The 24,853-nt window shown below is 37.3% G+C and overlaps 1 protein-coding gene across 5 annotated transcripts in view; it reads right to left on the bottom strand.

Moving 5' to 3' along the window:
• Positions 1 to 24,853, bottom strand: part of RIC1 (RIC1 homolog, RAB6A GEF complex partner 1) — a 142,391-nt gene that overhangs the window by 85,939 nt on the left and 31,599 nt on the right. For 4 of the 5 annotated variants that reach the window (XM_059141605.1, XM_059141607.1, XM_059141606.1 and 1 more), the window contains exon 2: positions 23,045 to 23,152. In XM_059141605.1, coding sequence (XP_058997588.1) covers positions 23,045 to 23,152 — 108 coding nt within the window. Of the gene's footprint in view, positions 1 to 23,044; positions 23,153 to 24,853 lie in introns of those variants that run through there. The other variant, XM_059141609.1, reaches the window with a different exon arrangement.

The raw sequence follows: 24,853 nt of genomic DNA, 5'->3' as shown, positions 1-24,853 counted from the left end.
AGATTCTGTACATTCACACACATGAATATATTTAAAAGGGAAATGATAAAAACAGCTATAAACAACACACAACTCAAAAATAAGTGATGAATCTTTTGACATGATTATTCAACAGAATGATCATTTCTAATACTTACTACAATACTTTTATACCAGAGTACTAATTTAAAAGCGGGGGGAGCAGCTTCTGTTTTCAACTAAGATGATGGATGAAGGTGAAGCCAATTTATGCTCCCATCTAAAAAAACAAAACAAAACAAAAACCTGCATAAAAACCCGGAAACAATGGTTTTCAAAACAGCAACACGAAGCAAGGAGGCCAGGGACCCCTGAGAGAGGAGACACTGATGGAGTTCTGTATTTGCCCCGCTTATTCCCGTGGGAAAGTTTCCAGGTCTCCGCACTGAAACGGGGAACTAAAGCGGAGCCTGGCAGACTCCCTAACTTGAGACGAAGTTGAGGGCCCAAGAGGAATAAGGCAGCTACAATTCATACAAAAAGTACCAGAGAGGAGAGAGCTGCACACAGAAAAAAGTCCGAGAGTACCATACACAGGCATGTGCGGAAGCGACTCCAGTCAGGAGAGAAGCCAAACCAAAAGGATCAGTGAAGAGAACAGCGCTCGGACAGTGCTGCGAACAGTGCTGGCCCACAGTCAGACGGCAGCACTCACAATTCACAGGGAATTAGTAAGAATGCTCAGAAAAGTAGTCCTTAGGTATTCCTGTGGTCATCTTAGAAAGGTCTGACCTCAGTAGTGGGGAATAATTAGCTTCACTGAGTGCTCTTCTAAACCCATATTACAAAGCTTAAGACATGAACATCCCTGACATCATCCGAGTAATCGTCACTTCATACCAGAACAAAACTCAAGATTTATAGGACCACAAAAATATCCATCAGACAACAAAGTAAAATAACAAGGTCTGGCATCCAAACATTACCACATATGCAGATAAGCAGGAAGACACAAGACACAATGAGGAGAAAAACCAGTCACATCAAGAATGATCCCAAACTCAATTAAATGTTAGAACTAAACAAAGGGGTATCAAAACTGTTATAACCGTATTCCCCATGTTTAAAAGTTTAGGAAATAAAGAAAACCTAAACCATTTTTAAGAGAGTAAAACTAAAATAAGAGATTAAAAATACAGCAGATGTGACTAATGGCAGCTTAAATGCTGCAAAAGAAAAATCCACTGGTCATAAAAGCGTGACAATAAAGATTTTCCAAATGAACACCCCCCGCCAAAAGCTGAAAGCTGAAAGAGCACTAGTGAGTTGTGGGACAACTTCATGTGGCCTAATATACGTATAAAAAGAGCCCCCAATGGTAGAGGTAGACGTTAGAAAAAGCAGTTGTAGTAAATTTAATCCAAATTTCATTTGTTTCAGTTAAACTTCTTTAAAAGCTAACTGACTATTTGAACATGTATGTTGTGGTTTTGCCATATGTAAAAATAAAATGGGTACAATTTATGTTCCCTGACCCCAGCAGAATTAAACTAAAAATCAATAACAGATTTCTGGAAAACTCTCAAATATTTTAAAACTAAATAATATGCTTTAAAATAATTCATGATCAAAGAAGACATCAAAAGGAAATTGAAAAAATACAGTATGCTAAAACTTGTGGGATATTGCTACGGCAGCACTTGAGGGGTAATTTTAAAGCCTTAAAGAGCTGTATTAGACAAAACGAAAAATCCCAGATCAGTGACATTAGCTTTTACCTTAAACGAGAAATAGATGAGCAAATGAGACCCAAAGCAAATAAACTAAGAAGAGGAAATACCAAGGTCAAAGTGGACATCAATGAAATACAAAACAAAAATAAAATCAATGAAACCCAATTCCAGGTTTTTTTTTTTTTTTTTTTTAATGAGATCATTAAAACTGATACACCTCTACTCATATTGGCCTGGGGTGGGAGGTGTGTAATAAGCACTATCAGAAATGAGAGAGGTGACATCACTATGGATTCTAGAGTTATTAAAAGAATAAAGAGGGAGTATAGGGAATAGCCATAACAAAAAGTTTACAACTTGAATGAAAAGGACAAATTTCTTGAAAGACAGAAACTGCCAATGCAAGTACCTTATAGACCTAATGAATGTCTATTCAAGAAACTTAAAATTTCAACTGAAATCCTTTCCACAAGAAAACTATATGCTCAGATGGAATTTGGTGAATTCTACCAAATATTTAAGAAAGAAATACCAAATTGACACAAACTCTTCTAGAAAACCAAAGAGGAAAGGGCACTTCCTATGTCATTTTATGAGTTCAGCATTACCCTCAAACCAAAGCCAGAGACATAAGAAAAACTACAGATCAGCATCTCTTACTAACATAGATGTAAAACTGCTAAACAAAATTTCAGCACATAGAATTTAACAATATATTATCAGGAAAATACATCATAAGTAAAAGGGGTTTATTCAGAAATGCAGGGTTGGTTTAACATTAAAAAAGATCAATAAAATGTCATTTCACATTAATAAACCAAAAAAGAAAGACCATATGATAGTCTCAATAAATTCAAAAAAAGAACTAAACTTCCTATAAAGCATTCCTAATCAAAAGCTGTCAGCAAATCAGCAAGAAAGGAAAAACTCCCACGACCTGATGAAGGGGATCTGCGCAACGCCTCGAACGTCCTCCTCCTTAACAGGGAAACATCGAACGCTTTTCTTCTGCTCAACATTGTACTGGACAATATGACTGGTAAAGTCAGGCATGAAAAAGAAATAAAAGGTATCTAAATTAGGAAGGAAAAATGAAAACTCTCCTTTGCCATTGGTATCTATTCAGAAAATCTGATGCACCCTACAAAACTGTACCAGAGTGAGTTTAGCATTGACTGTGATACACAAGATCAATACAGAAAGATCCAGTGCATTTCTACATACATAAAAAATAATCAGAAAATTAACATGTTGTGTTCAACAGGATCAAAAATAGCAACTACTTAGGAAGAAATCTAGCAAAAGATATGAAGTAGCTGTACACTGATAATAAAACACTTAAGTTAAAAGTATCTAAATAAATCAAGAGATTTCTCTTGTTATAGGTCAAAAGGTTCAATAATGCTAACACGGTAACTCTCCCCAAACAGATCCACAGATTCAATGCAATCTCAATCAAAATCTCAGCAGGCACTTTCCCCCAAACTGACAAGGTTAGGGCACCTGAATGGCTCCATCAGTTAAGTGTCCAACCCCTGGTTTCACTCTGGTCATGATCTCAGGGTCCTGGGATTAAGCCCTGTGTCAGGCCCCATGCTCAGTGCATAGCCTGATTGTCCCTGTTCCTCTGCTCGTCCCTCTACTCTCCCTCCCTCTCTGGAATGAATAAAATCTTAAAAATAAACAAAAAAACCCTCATTTAAAGAAACCAACAAGGTTATTCTAAAATTCATATGGAAATAAAGCATCCTACAACAGTGAAAGGAATTTTGAAAACAAAGTATTTGGAAAACTAACACTATGATTTCAAATTACAAAGCTAATCAAAATGATGCTATATTAACAAAGACAGGCAAATAAACACATCATAAAAGCAATTATAGACAAAAACATAGATATATGTGAACAACTGTTTTTGACAAAGATGCAAAGAAATTTAGTGTAGAGGCAATAACCTTTTAAACAAATAGAACTTGGATCCATACCTTGCAACATGTACAACATTACCTCAAAATATATCACAGACCTAAATGTAAAAACCTAACCTAAACAGTAAAATCTCTACAAGATGGGCAGCTTAGTTGGTTAAGTGAGTCAATTTCAGCTTAGGTCATATCTCAGGGTCATGGGACCAAGCCCCACTTCGGGCCTTGTACTCAGCAGGACTCTGCTTGGTATTCTCTCTCTCCCTCTGCCCCTCCCTGCACTGTCCCTCTCTAAAAATAAATAAATCCTAAAAATTTATATACGTGTATGTGGGTTTATATGTATATGTATATACATATACACACACATATATTATACATCTATAAAAGGATATAAAAATATGAAGCATAAAATTAAAAAATCAATGAACTGAACTTCATCAAAATTAATCATTCAAAAAACAATGCTAGGAGAATGAAAAGACAAGACACCTCTTAAGAGAAATTTTTTATAAAAAAAAAAAGAGAATTTTTTTATAAAGTACATATGTAATACAGGACTTATACCCAAAACAGATTAAGAACTCTAGGACTCTGACAATAAGAAAGCAAAGAATCCAATCAATAAAATGAGCAAATGATCTGAACACATGTTTTACCACAAAAGACATACAAGGGAAATAAACAAAAAGATGTTCAAAGTCATTTTTCATTAGAGAAATAAAAATTAACTCTTTAATGAGATACAACTGTACACCCATTAGAACAGCTAAAATTAAAAAGTCCTACTGTACCATATGTTGGAAAGGGGAAAGAGAGATCTCACGTGCTGCCACAAAGAACACAAAATGACGCGGCTACTTCAGAAAAAAGCTTGGCATTTCCTTCAAAAGTAAACATTCACTTATCTCATGATTCAGTGATTTCACTCTTGGGTACTAACAGACCATAAAAGGAAATATATGTCCACATAAATATTTGCATGTATGTAAATGCTCATAAGCGGTTTGCTTGGAACAGCCAAAAACTGAAAACTCAAAGCCCAGCAAGAGATGAAAGGTCAAACCAGTTGCAGTACATCAGTAAGACAGAATACTAATCTGTAGTGACAGAAAGGAAATGAGTGGTTGAAGGGAGGTGGGTCACGGTGGGGGGGGGAGGATTTAAAGGAACAAGGAAACTATCTTGATTGTAGTCATGGTTTCAAATGTTATCCACTTGTACACTTAAAACATGTATTTACTGTATAAACTATACCTCAATACAGCTGATCTGGAAAAAAGAAATGAAAGTGATGGTACTTCTAGCAGCATCTTTTGCTCTCTCCCGCTGATTGTCAGACGAGGACTGAAACCACTTGGATCATTAAGCACCAGGGGACTACAGGTGAGACCAGGAGAACTTGACCAAACCCAAAGCAAGTCACAGAATACGAGTAAACAAATGGTTGCTTTAAACCAAGATTTGAGATAATGGTTAATAAATAGTACATATGAATAATAATAATCCTACCGAACAGCAGAATTTAAAGAAAGACTAAGAACATCAAGTTATGGAAATGAAAACAAAATTCAGAGAGATTCAGGAGAACTGCACAGTAATCACTTCTAAAACATTCTAATAATGAAAGGGAAAAAAAAGAGATGAATAGGGACTGTGTGCAGGCCTGGGCTCCTCCGCACCTTGCTCTATCCCACTCTGTCAGAAGACTTGCTTTCAGCTGTGATTTGGGGACTCAATACATTCACATGCTGGGAGAGAGAAAAAAAATGCAACAACACAACAGGAATTCTGAATTAAACTGTCTTTCCCTTATTCACAAGTAAGTTACATTCTGATTCATGTTACACTCACTTTCAAGTTGCTATCCTTCCATTTAGCTAGGTGTGAGGGGAACAGTCAAGGTTGCAGGAGAAAATAGACTTGGAAGGGCAGGTTGGGGCCAGAACCCAGGAGGTCCCGAGAACCAGGCCACGTGTTTGGAACACACTTTGAATGCAACAGAAAGCCACTGAAAGGTTTGAAAATAAAAGTAAGAGCTCTGATTTAGAAACCAGTGTACATAATTAAGATGCACTCTGAGTGGAGAAAAAAAGAGCTAAAAGTTTTTAGCTGTAGGCAACCTAGGTAAGATATAAAAAGACCCGCACTGAGGTTATGGCAGTGAGAAGAACGGAAGAGCATACCAGCAAACTGGAGACAGGACTCAGCCCCACACCGGCGATCGGATGCGAGTACACCATCAAAGGACTCCAGTGTTTTTTCCTGCTATAAAACACTGGGAACATATGCCTAAAGATGCTGGACTACTATGTGTCAGAGTCCAAAAATGAGACAGTAATTAAAAGTCACTTTAACGCTCCCTGTGCCTGGCCATCTACTATCTAAAATTGAGGAAAATTTTAGGGATAATTATAGCTTGGAATCATGTCTACAAAAACGATATTTTATTTCTGAAATTCAGAGAAAACACTCTCCCCAAAAACATACATACCAATTCTTAAAATGGTAAAAGATTTTCTCTCCCACACCCCATTTAAAAACAGTGAGATTTCTTTTTAAGGTACCAGTTGATAAGGAAGTGACTATGGTTCTGTTGGTGATACAGAAATTGAATTTTGTATTAACTGACAAGTGAGAGTACACAGTGACAATACTTGAGTGGGGAAGGTCAGACAGTAAGGAAAGTACCCAGTGTGGCTGCTCTGGCCCTGACTTAATTTGCAGAGGTACATGGTCATGCAACTGTGTATCCTTCCTTACACATTCTATCAATAACATTTTGTGAAAGCAAGTTTCAAAGTACCTTGTAGGTTCAGCTTCATTCCGTAAGAGCTAGTAGGAATAAATAACCAGGCTAACAGTGAAAGGCAGTAAAGCAGAATTAAGACTTTGGACCTCTAGAACAAGGCTGCATGGCTTAGAATTCCATTATCAGACATATGCTCTTAGGTACATGGTATCTCTGTGATCTTGGGCATGTTACTTAACCTTTCTTAGCTCAGCTATATGATGGGCAAAAATAATCTACTTTAGAAAACTGTTATGAAGAATTAATTTTAATACACATAAGGCATTTAAATACAGCCTAGAACATACTAGACACCCCCAAAATTTGCTACCATAACTCTGAATCTTCAGTAGTTAATTTATAATCAACGTATTTCACGTAAGAGGCTAAGAAAATGTGTAATACATTTGAGGAGAAGGACTATCAAAATCAGTAAAGCTTCAGAATCCAATCAAAGTTTGGTTACCTGGAAAGTTCACTTACCCGATACCCATTCCATGGTTGTATACAATTAACTTTTTTATTTTCATTCATTCTAGAGAGAGCACAGAGGGAGAGGAAAAGAATCTCAAACAGGCTCTCTGTTGAGCGTGGAGCCTGAGGCAGGGGCTCAATCCCACAACCCTAAGATCATGACCTGAGCTAAAATCAAGAGTCAGACACTTAACTGACTGACTAAGTCATCCATGTGCCCCAAATATTATTCCCAAATTCACCTTGATAGATTATCTTTTAGTACAAATGGTTATTTACAAAGAAGAGTGCCTGTCTTACTGAACAGATTACAAAAATATCAGTGGCCTTTCTACCATATGATTGATGAGAATTTCTCCATCTGTTTTAGCCTACATTACATTGTAAGAAATAAAAATTAAGGGGGCACCTGGGTGGCCCAGTGTGGAGCCTGCCTGAGATTCTCTCTCTCTCTCTGTGTCCCTCTTCCCCCCAGCTCACTCACCTTACTTTCTTTAAAAAGAAAGAGGAGGAGGAGGAGGAGGGGGGGGGGAGAAGAAGAAGAAAAGAAAATTTAAAATAATCTCTTTGGAAAGTTAAAAATAATCTCTTTTGTAGACAGAGGCAAACAAAAAGTTGGACAATAGAAATGGCTTAACTTCTGGATCCTGTTAAGACAGACTGAGTCCACATTCTTAATCACTCTTCCTTCTCTCAGAGTACAGTTGCCAAAGTGTGTGCTGGATGAGTCTGAAGGTAACCAGGTCACCAAGATCTCTTCAGTTCTTGTGGGAGAGAATACATGCTAAGGGACTAGGCAGAGGAAAGCCTTTGCTGAGTGCCTCAAGGAGTAAAGAATAGCAAAGATCTGGGATTTCAAAGTTCTCTAAGGAACGTAAAATGCAGAATCCCATGGTTACTCCCCCCAAGGCTGAATGTGACTGATCCTGGACATGGACACAGGCTGTCCACATAACCCTGATGACTTCAGGAGGCTTAGGGTAGAGGCTGCAATGGTGAACTGAACCACTGCCACACCTCCTGGTCTGAAAAAGCCATTAGCTTCCCCCCACCCACCCCGCCTACACACACACCACCAGACAGTAGAGGAGACTAATAATAACCCTTGAGAGAGAACAAGACTTTAGGAGCTTGTCTACCTCTGCAAGCTGTCATTTTAGCCAACATCTGGGGGTCTGCACTGTCAGAGAGACCCACATGAAAGCCTGACCCCTATGGGTGGCTGATGGAACACAAGAAAGTTAAGTTCCATTTATACTGGAAGCTCTGTTAACAAATGAAACAGCTAAAATAGATGGATCCTACTAATGGGCCACACAAATGAGAAGAATGGAAGCAAACTATAGAGAAAAAATTGAGGGTTCTCAGGAGGTACTATGAGAACATAAACAAGACTTTTCAGAACTAAACATTTCCTACTAGGAAAATCAGACAAATACAAAGAATAAGTGATAAAGAATAACCCTTTATGGGAGCCAAAGATTTTACTCCTGAAGATCAAACAGAAACAATTACATGACACAAAACAAAGAAAAAATCACCACTGGAAATAAGACACATGAAGAACAAACTCTAATTGATTAGAGAATAAGAGAAGAAAACTCTCTCACTACATCTGAGATTCAAGTTTAATAGGAAGGTGGAGGGGAGGGGGACAGAAGGAGACAGTGTAATATGAAAGGATATGTATCTACAGATAATAAGCAAAAACAACTGAATTTTAATCAAAAAGAGAAAAATCATACAGAGAAAAAGATGACGCAGTTGCCTACCAAGGAAGGAGAAAAGATTATCACTAGACTTCTCACCAGTAACACTAGAAACCGGAAGATATTGGAACAATACCTTATGACCAGAAAAAAAGAATCTCAAATCTAAGAATCCTACAGCTAGACAGAATATCCTTTACTGTGGTTAAAGAATGGAATGCTCAGATAGTATTTACTTAATTTATGTATGAATGCCTACCATATGCAGAAAACACTCTTGGAACCTGGAGCTACAGTGAAAAGAACATCAAACTAACATGGAATATTCTAGGTTAAAAAAATGGATAAACACAGGCAATCTGCAGAAACAAAACTGCAAAGAGCTAAATCATACATCAAGAGATGGTGAAACCTCACCAGCAATGAAACAAATAGAATTAAAATGACAAGACCATTTTTCATCCATTTTAGACATAAAAGCAGGAAAACAGGAATCTTATAAAAACTTAGGAATAACTCTGGAGCGGATGTAATTTTGCTGAAAAATAACTCGGCAACATTAATTAAGAAAAATAAAGATGTATCCTTTGACTACTACTACTACATAGGGAAAATTGCCCTAAAGAAATAAATGTACCAACACAAAAAGAATATATGTATAATAATGTTTATTATATCACTGCTTGTAGTTGCCAAAAGTCCATCAAAAAAAGAAGAGTAAATAAGAAACTTCCACACTGTGAAATATTATACAAATTATAAAATTATTAAGTTAGAAGTGTAATATGCTAACATGGAAGAACAGTCATAATATACTAAGTGGAAAAAAAATCAAATTACAGAGTAATGTGTAAATCAAGATCCCAATTTCGGTGTAAATTATGAAAAATCTTATACCTATTCATCAACTTTAAAATCCACTCCTCTGTAAGTTACGATGGTATGCAGTCCAAATCAAGTTACAGAAAAATGTTGAAGTGAGACAATGTTCATGATACAGTATGTCAAAAAAGCAGATTATAAAACTATATGATTGCTTTTCATAAAGAATGTTTTAGATAATCCTGTATATGTGGGACTTAGATTTATCAAATATGCTCCCCATTAATAAGTGACATTAGCACTTACAGTAACATCACTTTGTATTTAAAGATAAATAGACTTCAACAGTTTTCATATTCTAATTGTTATTAAATAAGTATCTCCAAATATTCATAAAAAGATATATGGATATAAATAAAAATTAACGATTATCTGTGACTGTTGGAATTATTGGTGATTTTTTTCTTGTGTTTCTCAGGTTTTCTTCATCAAACATGTATTAACATTATAACTTAAAAATTAAAACTTTAGGGATACCTGGATGGTTCAGTTGGTTAAGTGTTTGCCTTCAGCTCAGGTCATGATCCCAGGGTCCTGCACTGGGTTCCCTGCTCAGTGGGGAGCCTGCTTTTCCCTCTGCCTGCTACTCCCCCTGCTTGGGCACACCTGCTCTCTCTCTCTCTCTCTCCACACAAATAAATTTTTTAAAATAATTTAAAATTTAAAAATAAAAATTAAAACTTCCAAAAAATCCAATTCTTAAAACTATAAAACTCCTAGAAGATAACAGAAAATCTAGGTGACCTTAGGTTTAGATACAACACCAAACGTTTAGATATAACACCAAAGGCATGATACCAAAGAAAAAAGAGATAAACTGGACTTCATTTAAAGGTAAAAATGTGTTCTCTACCAAAATCAGTCAAAAGAATACAAAGACAAGCTACGAAGTGGAAGAAAGTACTTAACAAAGACATACGTGAGAATGGACGGGTATCCAAAATAAAGAACTCAGAAAGTTCAAGAAAACGAAAACTACTCAATTAAAAACTAGGCCAAACACCTTCACAGACACCTCATCAAAATGCACAGATGGCAGATAAGCGTTTTATGAAAAGATGCTCCACATCATAAAGTTAATCAGGAAAAAGCAAATTTAAGGAATGAAATATCACCATATGCCTATCACAACAGCCAAAATCCAAAACATTAACAACACCAAATACTGTTAAAGATGTGGAACAACAGGGACTCTCACTCATTGCAGACAGGAGTACAAAATGGTAAGGCTACCACACAGGCCAGTTTGGCAGTACCTTTCAAAACTACACATAGTCTTACCATACAAACCAGCAAACACACTTCTTGGTATTTACCCAAAGGCGTTGAAAACGTGTATCCACACAAAAACCTGCAAGTAGATGTTTACAGCTGCTTTATTCATAACTGCCAAAATTTGGATGCAACCAAGATGTTCTTCAGTAAGTGAATGGATAAAAACACTGTGGTGTACCCAAACAAGAATATATACAGTGCTAAAAAGAAATGAGCTACCACGCCATGAAGACATAGAGGAGCCTTAAATGCATATTGCCAAGTGAAAGAAGCCAATCTGAAAAGGCTACACACTGTATGATTCCAAACACAGGACATTTGGGAAAAGGCAAAATTAGGAAAAGAATGAGAAAGATCAGTACCTGCAAAGGTTACAGAAAAAGGGATCACAGGTAGAGCAGAGGATTTTTCAAGCAGTGAAACTACTCTGTATATACACTGGTGGGCATGCCATTATATTTGTCCAAACCCACAGAATGTACAACACCAAAAGTGCACCATAATGGATACTAGGGACTCCAGGTGATAATGGTGTGTGGAAGCAGGTTCCTCCGTAGTAACGAAGTACTACTCTGGTGGGGGATGTGGATAATAGGGGGTGGGGAGGGGTGCTGGGGGAGGAGATACCAAGAAAATCTCTATGCCTTCCCCTCAGTTTTGCTGTGAACCTAAAAATACTCTAAAAAATAAAGTTTATTCTTCATCAACTCCACTTAACGATCTTTTATGTATTTAAAAATTCATGAGCTAAAACAAATTCATGTCTTAAATTATACAAATAGAGATGATAAATCACTTGGACCAGGTCAGCTTTTTCTCAGTATATTTAATATAAGCCGCAAGTTAAAATTACATTCATTGCCACATCTCCACAAAGTTGTAGATAAAGACTCTAAACAGGAGCGCATGGGTGGTTCAGTCAGTCAAGCATGCAACTCTTGATCTTGCGGTTGTGAGTTCGAGCCCCACACTGGGTGTAGAGATTACTTAAAAATAAAATCTTAAGGGAAAAAAAAAAGACTATAAACAATAACTATGCCAAATAAAAAATGGATTCTCGATAGCCAAAAAAATAGAAGGCTTTATCTTTTCTTCTGTATATGCATTTTATCTCTACAAATTGAAGGAAGGAATAATTTCTTCTACCTTCTTTGTTTTCTTAAAAATTTTGTACAGTGTAAAAGGTTGATAAATTAATGTGAAATTATTTCTGCTCTAAAAAGAAAGCCAACAAGACTAATTTTCTCTTTACTAGGACATAGGGACTGTCTCTAGTTACCTGTTCCTGGCCCACGGGTAATGAGGGCAGAGGGAACAGTGGCCATAGTGTAAGAGCTCAGTAAGGATGATGTCTGGGGGTAGAGGTTATGTATTGTTTGGTGTGCATATCAAAAGCGCACTAATAGGTGAGTCTTTTACTATCTCTAGAAATTGCCTGGCCTTGGGAAAGGCTATCCCTCCAGGGTCCACAAGGCCTCAAGATATCAAAGCATAATATATATAGAAAAACAAAAGAGAATAATACAGAGAGAAAACAAGTTCTCATAAATTTTACCTTTAAAAAAATCTAAATATAATGGTAATGAAAACAGAGCACAAATTTTCTTTGTAATACAAATCCACTAAAAAGAATGAAATTCTTTTTATAGGGATAAAATTCTTGCTTAACTGGGGTTTAAAGTCAGTGCTCCCCCTCATCAAAACTGACTGTAAAGTTTCTTCTATTAATTACTGGACTAGAATGAGAGCTTACATATTCTATTCGAAGTTTTTTTCTCATAAGTAGTGCCAAATACTGATACGAATCCCTGAGCAAATGATTTTAACTTAATATAGTCATCAACTGGTAGGTACGTATGCAAGTCTACTATATTCTTCTCCTGATGTTTGCTTTTTAACATGACTTTACGTGGTAGATTAATCACTTCCAAATGAAGGCTGAGTGAAAACACTCCTCATTTGCACAATTAAATGGATTATGAAATATGGACATCTTTCCAATTGCATCAAGTTCTGAAATATGCTATTGGAACTGGGTACAAGCTCAGAAAATATATCTACTGCTAATTTTTGTTGGAAATACATACCTTAGTTTTTAATTTTTGACAGCAGGGGAAATAAAAAAGCAGCCTGACGTTTCCTATGATTCAAACAATAGTAGTTGTCACCAAAATGACTTGATGTATAAATATAAATCTCAGATATGAATCTCACATATAAGCACTGACTTGTAGCTCTGACTGAATTCAGGTGGAAGCATTACCAAGTTTGCAGCAAAAGTTACCTGCCAGATTAGTCAGTGTCTGGTGAGTAAGTGAGTGTCTGATGAGTGGTTCCTCTCAAAAAATCTCAAAATCAGCCCCAATGTCTTAAAAAAAAAAAAAATCACAATAAATCTTTACCTCTGATTGCTAAGTCATCAAACATCCATGGAACTGGGCAGGTCAGGATCTCCAGCTTCAATTTTTAGCAACTTAAAATGGCCATGGGCATTCAACACCTCCATGTGGACTAGCTGTGTAAGCTGTCCAACTAAGCCTTTTTCTGATCCGCGTGTATTTTTGTCACTATCAGTTAAAACACACCATAGTGGACTCTACTTCAGGTTGTACTGATTAGTGTTTTCTCAACTTCTTTAAAATCTTTTCACCTGAAGTTCTCCCATACGGGTTATTCACAGGGAGTAATTCTCAGTCATTTCACACTCTACACTGACTATTCAAATAAAATGAGCAGTACTGTAACATTTCTCAATGCATTAAAAACCAGCTAAACTTACTTTGGTTGTACCTTCATTTTCATTTTTTATTTTTATGAAGATATTCTTCAAATATTCTAATTTTTCTATTAATTTCAGTGAGCTGGGAATACTGCAATAAATTTTAAAATACCCTAGAGGGCTTACTGGAAAAAAAATACCTTAGAGGGAATGAACAGTAGATTAGAGGAGGCAGAAGAACCCATAAGTGACCTGGAGTCCAGAATAATGGAAAGCAACGCAGCTGAGCAGCAAAAAGTAAAAGAACAATAAAAAGTGAAAATCTGTACAGGTAAACCAGCAACATCATCAAGCATATTAGCATGCAATTTATAAGGATCCCAGAAAGAGTAGAGAGAGAAAAAGGGGCAGAAAATTTATCTAAATAAGTAATAGCTGAAAATCTCTCTGGTTTTTCAGCAGAAACCGCTGGCTAGAAGAGAGTGCCGTGATCGAAGTCCTGAAAAGAATAAAATGTGGAACTGTGAGTATCTACCCAGAAAGGTCATCATTCAGAACAGGACAGAGTTTCCCAAACAAACAAAAGTTACAGGGGTTAATCACCATTAAGTCAGCTTCACAAGAAATAGTAAAGAGAATTTTTTGAGTGAAAAGGCAATAATCAGCAGTAAGAAAGTTATGAAATTCCACAGGTAAATATAAACATAGATTAATCACTTAAAAAAAAAAAACCTGTGCAGCAATTAAAGCACAAAATCAGTAGTATCAATTATACCCATAAAATTCAGTCATGGAATATACAAAATAAAATGGTATGAAGTATGTAATCACATAAAACATGCACAGAAGTAAAAATTCAGTGCTTTTAGAATGGGTTCAAACTTAACTGTCATCTGCATAAGATGCTATATATGAACCTAATGGTAACCACAAATCAAAAACCTGTAACAGACACACAAAAAGTGAATGAAGGGGTGCCTGAGTGGCTCAGTGGGCTAAGTGGCAGCCTTCGGCTCAGGTCATGATTCCAGGGTCCTGGGATCCAAACCCACATTGGGCTCTCTGCTCAGCAGGGAGCCTGCTTCTCCCTCTCCCTCTATCCACTACTCTGCCTACTTGTGCTCTCTCTGTGTCAAATAAATAAATAAAATCTTTTTTTAAAAAAGTGAATGGAATAAAAGCATATTGCTAAAGGACATCCAACCACAAGATACGAGAGCAAGGGAAAAACAGACAATTACAAAAACAACCATTAAACAAGTAACAAATGCCATTAAGTACATATCTAATGATAATTACCTTAAATGTAAATGGATTAATGTTCTAGTCAAAAGATATTGGTTGACTGAATGGATAAAAAAGTAAGGGCCATCTTTATGCTGCCTAACACTTACTTCAGACCTAAAGACACATGCATATTCAAAGGGAAGGGATGGAAAACATTTACATGCAAAGATAAATGAAAAGAAAGCTGAAGAACCGATCCTTATATCCAAAGGAAAAAAAAAAAAGAAAAAAAAGAATTTAGAATTTAAGACTGTAACAAGAAACAAAGGACACTACAAAATGATACAGGAACAATCCAACAGGAGCATGCAACAATTTTAACTATTGATGCACTCAATGTGCGAGCTCCAAAATACATAAATCAACTAGCAGCAGACATAAAGAAAGAAATCAACAGTAATATAGTAACAGCAGAAGACTTTAACACCCCACTTGCATCAACAGACAGGTCAACCAGACAAGTGAACAAGGAAACAATGGCTCTCAATAACACACTGGACCATATGGACCTAAAAAAATACTCAGGATGTTCTATCCAAAACCAATAGATTACACATTATTTTCATACACATGTGGTATACCTCCCCAAAACAGATTACACATTAGGGCACAAAACAAATCTCAATAAATTTTTAAAAAGACTGAAATCATATCATGCATTTTTTCTGAACATAAGGGAATAGAACTAGAAATCAATCACAAGTAAAAATCTGGAAAGAACAAACAACAAGGAGAATAAATAACATGTTACTATACATTGAATGGGTCAATGAAGAAATCAAACAAGAAATGAAAACCTACATGGAAACAAGGAAAACTAAAGATAAAGAGCCTAAAATCTTTGGGATGTGGCAAAATTCTAAGAGGAAAGATTATAGCAACACAACCCTACCTCAAAAAACAAGAGAATCCTTCAACTAACCTTAAAGGTAGAGGAGAGAGGAAAAAAACAAAGAAAACCCAAAGCCAGTAGAAGAAAATAAATAATAAAGACTAGAGCAAAAATACATACACAGACCCCCCCACATGCACACACACCTGTACAATAGGTCAATGAAACCAGGAGCCGGTTCACTGAAAAGATAAACAAAATTGGTAAACCTTTAGCCAGACTCATCAAAACACTCATCAAAACAAGAGAGAGAGAACTCAAGTAACTAATATCAGATGAAGGAGGAGAATTAACAACAGACACCACAGAAATACAAAGGATTTCAGGAGAATATTATAAAAAATTACAGGCCCACAAAGTGAATGACCTAGAAGAAATGGATACATACCTAGAAATATATTAATCTTCAAAATGAAAGCAGGACAAAATAGAAGATTTGAACAGATCAATTACCAGCAAAGAAACTGAACCAGTAATTAAAAAACTCCCAGCAAACAAAAGTCCATAAAGCTTCTCTGGTAAACTCTACCAAACAGTTAGAGTTAATACCTATTCTTTTCAAACTATTCCCCCCAAAACAGAAGAGAAACAAAAGCTTCCCAAGTACTCTATGAGGCCAGCATTACCCAAATTTATTCCATGAGGCCAGCATTACCCTAATACAAAAACCAGACAAAGATATTACAAAGAAAGAAAATTAAAAACCACTATCTCTGATGAACACAGGTGAAAAATCCACAACAAAGTATTGGCAAACAGAATACAACAGTACATTAAACAAACAAACAAACAAACAAAAACTCACCACAATCAAGTGGGATTTATTCCAGGGAAGTAAAGGTAGTTCAGTAAGCTCAAAATCAACATGATACATCACATTAACAAGACAAAGGATAAAAGTCATATGATCATTTCAATAGATGCAGAGAAAGCATCTGACAAAAGCATCACTTTCATCTAGGATAAAAACTCTCAAAGAAATTTTAGAGTAAAAATACCTCAACATAATAAGACAAAAATGTCCATTCTCACCATTTTTATTCAACATAGTAGTCAAAGATCTAGCCACACCAATTAGACCAAAAAGAAAAGAAAAAAATCAAATTAGTAAGGTAAAACTTTCACTATTCGCAGATAACATGATACTACATATAGAAAATCCTCAAGACTCCACCTACCAAAGTACTACTAGAACTGATCAACGAATTCAGTAAAGTCATGATACTAAATTAATATATAGAAATTTTGTTAGTTTCTGGGGCGCCTGGATGGCTCAGCGGGTTAAAGCCTCTGCCTTCGGCCCAGGTCATGATCCCAGCACCCTGGGATTGAGCCCCGCATCAGGCTCTCTGCTCAGTGCAGAGCCTGCTTCTCTCTCTCTGCCTGCCTATCTGCTACTTGTGTTCTCTGTTAAATAAATAAATAAAATCTTTAAAAACAAAAAAAAAGAAATTTTGTTCGTTTCTATAATTAATAATGAAGTAGCAGAAAAAGAAATGTAGAAAATAATCCCATTTACAATTACACTAAAAAGAATAAAATACCTAAGAATAAAATTAACCGAGGTAAGACTTAAGACTCTGAAAACTATAAAACACCAATGAAAGAAACTGAAGGTGACACAAACAAATGGAAAGATAGTCCATGCTCATGGACTGGAAGAACCAATATTGTTAAAATGTCCATGCTACCTAAAGCAATCTACAGATTTAATGCAGTATTTATCAAAATATTAACAACTTTTTTTCACAGAGCTAGGAAAAAAAAAAGGCACAATTTGTATGAAACTGCAAAAGAACCCAAATAGCCAAAGCAACCTTGAAAAAGAGGAACAAAGCTGTAGGTAATCACAATTCCAGACTACAACATATACAATGAAGCTGTCGTAATCAAAATAGCATGGTACTGGCACAAAGACACATAGATCAATATAACAGAATAAAGAGCCCAGAAATAAACCAACAATTACATGGTCAATTCACTTTTTAAAAAGAAGGTAAGAACATACAATAGAGAAAAGACAGTCTCTCTTCAGCAAATAATGCTGGGAAAACTGGACAGTGACATACAAAAGAATGAAACTGAACCACCTTCTTAAACCACACACAAAACTAAACCCAGAAAGGATTACAGACCTAAATGTGAGACCTGATCATAAAATCCCTAGAGGAAAACACAGGCAGTAATTCAGTTGAGTTTGGCTAAAGAATCATTTCTCTAGATTGTCTCCTCTGACAAGGCAAACAAAAGCAAACAAACTATAGAGACGAAACCAAAATACAAAGCTTTTTGCACAGGGCAGGAAACTAGCAAAACACAAAAGTCACCTACTAAATGGGATAAGGTATTTGCAAATGATGTATCTGATAAGGGATTAGTACCCAAAATATATAAACTTACACAACTCAACAACCAAAAAACCCTCAAATAATCCAATTAAAAATGGGCAGAGGACCTGCACAGACGTTATTTCCCAAGAAGACATACAGATGGCCAACAGGCACATGACAAGATGGTCAACATCACTCATCATCAGGAAAATGCAAATCAAAACCACAGGGAGATATCACCTTATTACTGTCAGAATAGCTAGAACCAAAAACACAAGAGCTCCTACCTCTGAAGTCATTTTATGAACAGTCATGTGCCACCTGAGCCTCCAACAGACAAAACAAACAAACAAAAACACAAGAAGTAACTATTAGTGAAGACATAGAGAAAAGGAACAATCATGCACTTCTGGTGGGAATGCAAATTGTAGCAACTACTGTGGAAAGTAATATGGAGGCTCCTTAAAAAATTAAAAATAGAAATCCCATCTGTTCCAATAATTCCACTATTGGGTATTTACCCAAAGAATATGAAAATATTTGGTAAATACCCAAATATTCTTTGGGTAAATATCACTTACTTGAAAAAATATACGCACCCCCATGTTTACTGAAGCATTATTTATAATAGACAAATTACGAAACAACCCAAGAATCCATCCCCAGATGAAAGGAAAAAGAAGTGAGGTACATATATATGCAATGGAATATTACTCAGCCATAAAAATGACTGAAATCTTGCCATCAACAACGACATGGATGGACCTGGACAGTAGAACGCTAAGAAAGTTAGAAAAAGACACATACCATATGTTTTGTACTCATTTGTAGAATTTAAGAAACAAGAGGAAAAAAAAAAAAAAACCAGACTCTAAAATACAAGAGAGAACAAACTGGTGACTGCTGCAGAAGAGTTGTGTGGGGAGGATGGGTGAAATATATAAAGGGAATTAAAAGTACACTTATCTTTTTTTTTTCTCCCAAAGATTTTATTTATTTGACAGACAGAAATCACAAGTAGGCAGAGAGGCAGGTAGAGAGAAGGGGAAGCAGGTTCCCTGCTGAGCAGACAGCCTGATGTTGGACTCAATCCCAGGACCCTGACCTGAGCTGAAGGCAGAGGCCTATTAACCCACTGAGCCACCAGGCGTCCCAAGAGTACACTTATCCTGATGAGCACTGAGAAATGTACAGAACTACTGAATAATTTTTTTAACCTGAAAATAATTAACACTGTATATTAATTACACTCCAAATTAATAAACAAATTTAATAAAATTCATAATTTTCAGATGTCAAAAATATTTCTCTTTGACTTTTTCTTAATAATTTAAATATGCTGAACTATTTTTAATCCATTATCCTTACAAAAACAGGCAGGAGTGTAGACTGGTAGGTAGCTGGAAGTCTGCAGAACTGAGGAACTCCTCTATATTTTGATAATGTGGACCATTTTATGATGATGAACCTGGTCATCACTATATAGCATAGACTAAAAAAAGGACAGAAAGCAGAGAGGTAAGTTAACGTAGAAGTTAAGAAGACAGGCATACCTCTGAGATGCTGTGGCTTCAGTTCCAGAACAAGTCAGTAAAGTGAATTTCACAATAAACAAATTAGGAATTCCAGCGCATATACAAGTTATATTTATACTATACTGTTGATTTTTTGGTATGCAAGAGCATTATGTTTAAAAATACAACGTTAATTGGGGCGCCCGGGTGGCTCAGTGGGTTAAAGCCTCTGCCTTCGGCTCAGGTCATGATCCCGGGGTCCTGGGATTGAGCCTCGCCCCGGTCTCTGCTCGACAGAGAGCCTGCTTCTCCCTCTCTCTCTGCCTGCCTCTCTGCCTACTTGTGGTCTCTGTCTGTCAAATAAATAAATAAAATCGTTAAAAATAATGAAAATAAAAATAAAAATACAACGTAATACCTTAATTAAAAAATACCTGACTGCTAGCAAAACGCTATCATCTGAGCTTTCTGCAACTCAAAATCTTTTTGCCGGTCATGGCTGCTGACTGAACAGGGTGGCAGCTGCTGAAGGTCCGGGTGGCTGAGGCCACTTCTTCGAACGACAATGAGGTTTGCTGCATCGACTGACTCTTCCCTTCATGAAACTTTCTGGGCAGCCTGCAATGCTGTCTGATAGCTTTTACTCACAAAACTTTCACAATTGTGGGGTCAAACAAACCTCCCAAACCCACGTGCTGCTCTATGCACTAAGCGGATGCGATATTCTAAACCCTCTGTTGTCATTTCAACAGTCTTCGCGGCGCCTTCCCCGGGAGCAGATCCCACCTCCACAAACCACTTTCCCTGCTCGCTCGTCAGCAGCAGCTCTTCATCCATTCACGCTGTATCCGGAGTCGGCAGCGGGTCCGTCCCGTCCTCCGGCTCCACTTCTGACCCTGGCTCTCTTGCTACCTCCACCACTCCTGCAGTGACCTCTTCCTCTGAAGCCCTGAGCCCCTCAAAGTCCTCCATGAACACTGGAATCTACTTCTTCCAAATTCCTGATAACGCGGATATGATGATCGCTCCCCATGAATCATGAATGCTCTCCAGCGCATCTAGGACGGTGAATCTTTCCCAGAAGGTTTTCAACTGACCTTGCCCAGATCCATCCGAGGAATCGCTACGTACAGCAGGTAGAGTCCTGCGAAAGGTACTCCTTAAGGAAGAAGACTTGAGTAAGAAATAAAACAGAGACAAAGACTCTTAAGTACAGAGAGCCAACCGGTGGTTGCCAGAGGGGCAGGCAGAGGGGGTTGCCAGAAGGGGAGGGGGGATGGGGGAGCGATGCGGGGGACCAAGAGCACACTTATCCTGATGGGCGCCGAGTAACCACTGCTGAATCATTATACTGCACCCCTGCGCACCTGAAACTAGGAGACCACTCTGTTATACTCCAATAAAAAATGAACATAATTAATTAAAAAAATTTAAAAAGACTCATTTCCAGTTGAAATGACTCCTTGATCCACGGGCTGCGGAACAGTTGCTGTGTTAGCAGACATGAAAACAACGTAAAGCTCGCTGTCCGACTCCATCAGAACTCTGGGGCCATCAGGTGCACAGTCGCTAAGTGATGATACCTTTTTTCTTTTTTTCCTTAGGCGGGTCTCAAGAATGGGCTAAGCATGCAGTACACCATGCTGTGAACAGGTGTCCTGTCCTCTAGGTTCTGCCGCTCCATTCACAGAGCACAGGCAGAGGAGACTTGCCGTAATTCCTAAGGCCCTAGGACTGGAGACGTGATAAATCAGCACCTGCCACACGTTAAAAGTCACCTGTCGCACTGGCCCCGACCAGACGATCAGCCTGTCCGTGGAAGCTGTCAAGGCAGCATTGACTCCTCCTGTCTAGCCGGGAAAGTCCTTGATGGCACCTTCTTCCCATGGGAGGCTCTTGCGTCCACCCTGAAAATCTGCTGGTCAGTGTGGCCGCCTTCGGGAATGATCTCGATCTTCCGGATCACCCGGATCTCCTGGTCACTTGCTGCAGCTCCCACGGCAGCCCGTGCTGCTTCACCTTGCGCTTTCGCGTCCCGGACGCGGCCTCCTTCCTGAAACCTCAAGCCCGGATCTCTGCTCGTGTCAGGCTTCGTTCCTGCAGCTTCCTGCCCTCTCTCTGCCTGCACGGAACCGGAGGGAGTCAGGGCCTTCTGCTTTGGCTGAGGAGAATGTCGTGGCTGGCTGGACCTCTTCTCCACTAAAGGTTCTCTGTAGCAGCAATAAAGCTGTTTCACTTTCCTATCGTTCGTGTGTAGCACTTTCAATTTCCTGAGGTAGGACTTTCAATTTCCTTCAGGAGCTTTTCCTTCGATTCACAACTTGGCTAACCGGCATCAGAGGCCTCAGCTTTCAACATGCCTCCCTCACCAAGCTTTAGTCACGGCTAGCCTTCGGGGGACAGCGAGAGGCATGCAGCTTCTCCTTCCAGTTCAACACTTACAGGCCATTGTGGGGTTATTAACTAACCTGATTTCCATATAATTGTTTTTTAGGAGACTGGGAGACCCACGGAGAAAGACAGGGAAACAGTGGATCAGTAGAACAGTAGAACAGTCACAGCACACACCGTCACAAGATTCATCGACTAAGTTTGCTATCTTTGTGGGCACTGTTTGTGGCACGCTAAAACAATTTCAATAGTAACATCAAAGATCACGGATCACAAATGACTATAACAATTATAACAATAATGAAGTCTTGAAATATTGTGAGAATTACCAAAATTACCAAACCTTCAATTTATAAAATATGCAGTAACGTCAATGCACAATAAAGCAAAGCATACTAGAAGTTATGCCTTTACAGTAAATGGAATCTAAATACCTAATTTAATCCCTTCTTTCCAATACACACCAGCTGTATAACTTTGAATAAAACTTATTTCCTCAGCTTTTAATATAATTTCATATATTATGAAAGACAACGGTATGGATTTCAGGTGTCAATTTAAAATTTAAATGCAATGATCCACATGTAGTGATTATAATAGTACTTACATACTAGGTGCTCAATAAAAATTAATATATATGACTGCTATTCAAATTAGGTGATGACAGTCCAAAAAATGACAGTGACAAAACACAGATGGAAAAGGTAAAATTGACCAGATCCAAGCACATTAATGGAACAGAGAAGAAATGCAGAAATAGATCCAAAGGGATATGAAAATTTAATGTGACAAGAAATATAACTACTACCATTTTTGTGAGACATCCTTAAGGACTGCCTTAAAACATAAATTTGGAAGCATCCCCATGAGAACAGAGGTGAAAGCTTTATGATTTTGGATTAGACTTCAAGGACAAAACAGGAAAATGAAAAGAATAAAGAGAAAAGGATACAGGGCACTATTTTGGGGATGGGAAGAAACAGAAGAATCACAAAAAGATATAATTAAGAATAGCAATAGAAGAATCGTACAGCAATTCCTATCATGAGAGATAAATGCTAATGGGTGGGAAAGACTGAAATGAAGTCAGCTAAAATAATCAAGTTCAGATGCAATGTTACGATTTCACAAGAAAACACTATTAAAATTTAAAACTCTACTTACTGACACAGCTATCATGGTACTATCTGGCCTCCATTCAGCTTGTTTGTAGGATCCGAACTGAGAAGATGATTTTTCAGGTTCCTTGTAGGTTACAATTAACACACTAGGCTGGAAGGAAAGAGATTTTATTAGTATCCCATAAAATATATACAAAACAAATTTAAAATAATTTATCATGGAGTACTCTGAAAATCTTTTAATAATTCTAAATGTGTATTAAAAGATAACAACAGAAGCCATGAGCCCTAATTAGCCCAACAAATCAACTAAAAAGAACCGAAAGGAAAAATGATCTGAAAAGAACTGTATCTACTAAAGTTATTAAATTGATAGTAAGTAACTTTCAAAAACAGAAACAGGCAAGATGGGTTCTCTAGTGAATTCTACCGAACATTTAGGAAGAAATTATACAAATTCTCCACAATCTATTCCAGAAAACAGAAGCAGAGAGACTACTTCCTAACTCTTTCTGAGGTCAGCATCAGTCAAAAACTAAAACCAGACAAAAAATTACAAGAATATAAAACAGCAGACCAATATCTCTCATAAATATAGCTGTAAAAATTCTCAACAAAATATTAGCAAATCTAATGCAACAATGTTAAAAAGAATTAAATACTACAACCAAGTGGAATTGCTCCAGGTATGTAAGGCTGGATCAAAATGCAAAAATTAATGTAATCCATTACACATCAACAGGCTGAAGAAGAAAAACCACATGATCACACCAATACACAAAGAAAAAGAACTTAACAAAATTCAGTACCCATTCATGATCAAAACTCTTGATAAGCTAAGACTAAGGGGAACTTCTTCAATCTGACAAAGAATACCTACAACGAACCTGTAACTAACAACATACTCACTGTTAAGAAACTAGAAGCTTTTCTGCTAAACTCAAGAACAAGGTAAAGATACTCCCTCTCACCACTCCTTTTCAAAATCACACTGGAAGTCCTTGCTAATGTACTAAGAAAATAAAATAATAGGTAACAGATTGGGAAGAAGTACAACTTTGTTTGTTTATATATAACACAACTGCCTACATAGTAATCCAAAGGAACCACCAACAAAATAACATGGTGATGACAATTATTAGTAAGGTTACAGGATGTGATGGTCCTACAAAAATCAATTGTTGGGGCATCTGGGTGGCTCAGTGGGTTGAGCCTCTGCCTTCAGCTCAGGTCAGGATCTCAGGGTCCTGGGATAAAGCCCTACATCAGGCTCTCTGCTCAGCTGCGGGCCTGCTTCCCCCACCCCTCTCTCGCCTGCCTCTCTGCCTAATTGTGATCTCTCTGTCAAATAAATAAATAAAATCTTTAAAGAAAAAAAAATCAACTGCTTATTTAACAGCAATGAACAAGCAAAAGTTGAAATTAAAAACACAACAGCATTTGTATTAGCAATCCAAAATATATTTAGGCATAAATCTAATTAAATATGTAAAAGATCTATATAAGGAAAACTACAAAACTCTGATGAACAATTTAAAATGAACTACATAAAGGGAGGGATATTCCAAGTTCATGGACGGGAAGATCCAATATTGTCATGATGCTAGTTCTTAGGACTAGCACTCAGACTCAACACAATCCAAATCAAAATCACAGCAAATTATTTAAGAGACAGCAACAGGATGACTCTGTAAAGTTTATATGGAGAGGCAAAAGACCCAGAATGGCCAACTCAATATTGAAGGAGAAGAACTAAGTTGAAGAACTTGATGCTACTTCAAGACTTACTATAAAGACACAGTCATGAAGACAATGTGGTATTGGCCAAAGAACAGAAAACAGATCAACAGAA

Source organism: Mustela lutreola, chromosome 12 (assembly GCF_030435805.1).
Source record: "Mustela lutreola isolate mMusLut2 chromosome 12, mMusLut2.pri, whole genome shotgun sequence".
In the NCBI taxonomy this organism is placed as follows: domain Eukaryota; kingdom Metazoa; phylum Chordata; class Mammalia; order Carnivora; family Mustelidae; genus Mustela; species Mustela lutreola.
Note: the sequence above shows the minus strand (reverse complement) of the source record. Positions and strands in the feature narration are given on the sequence as shown.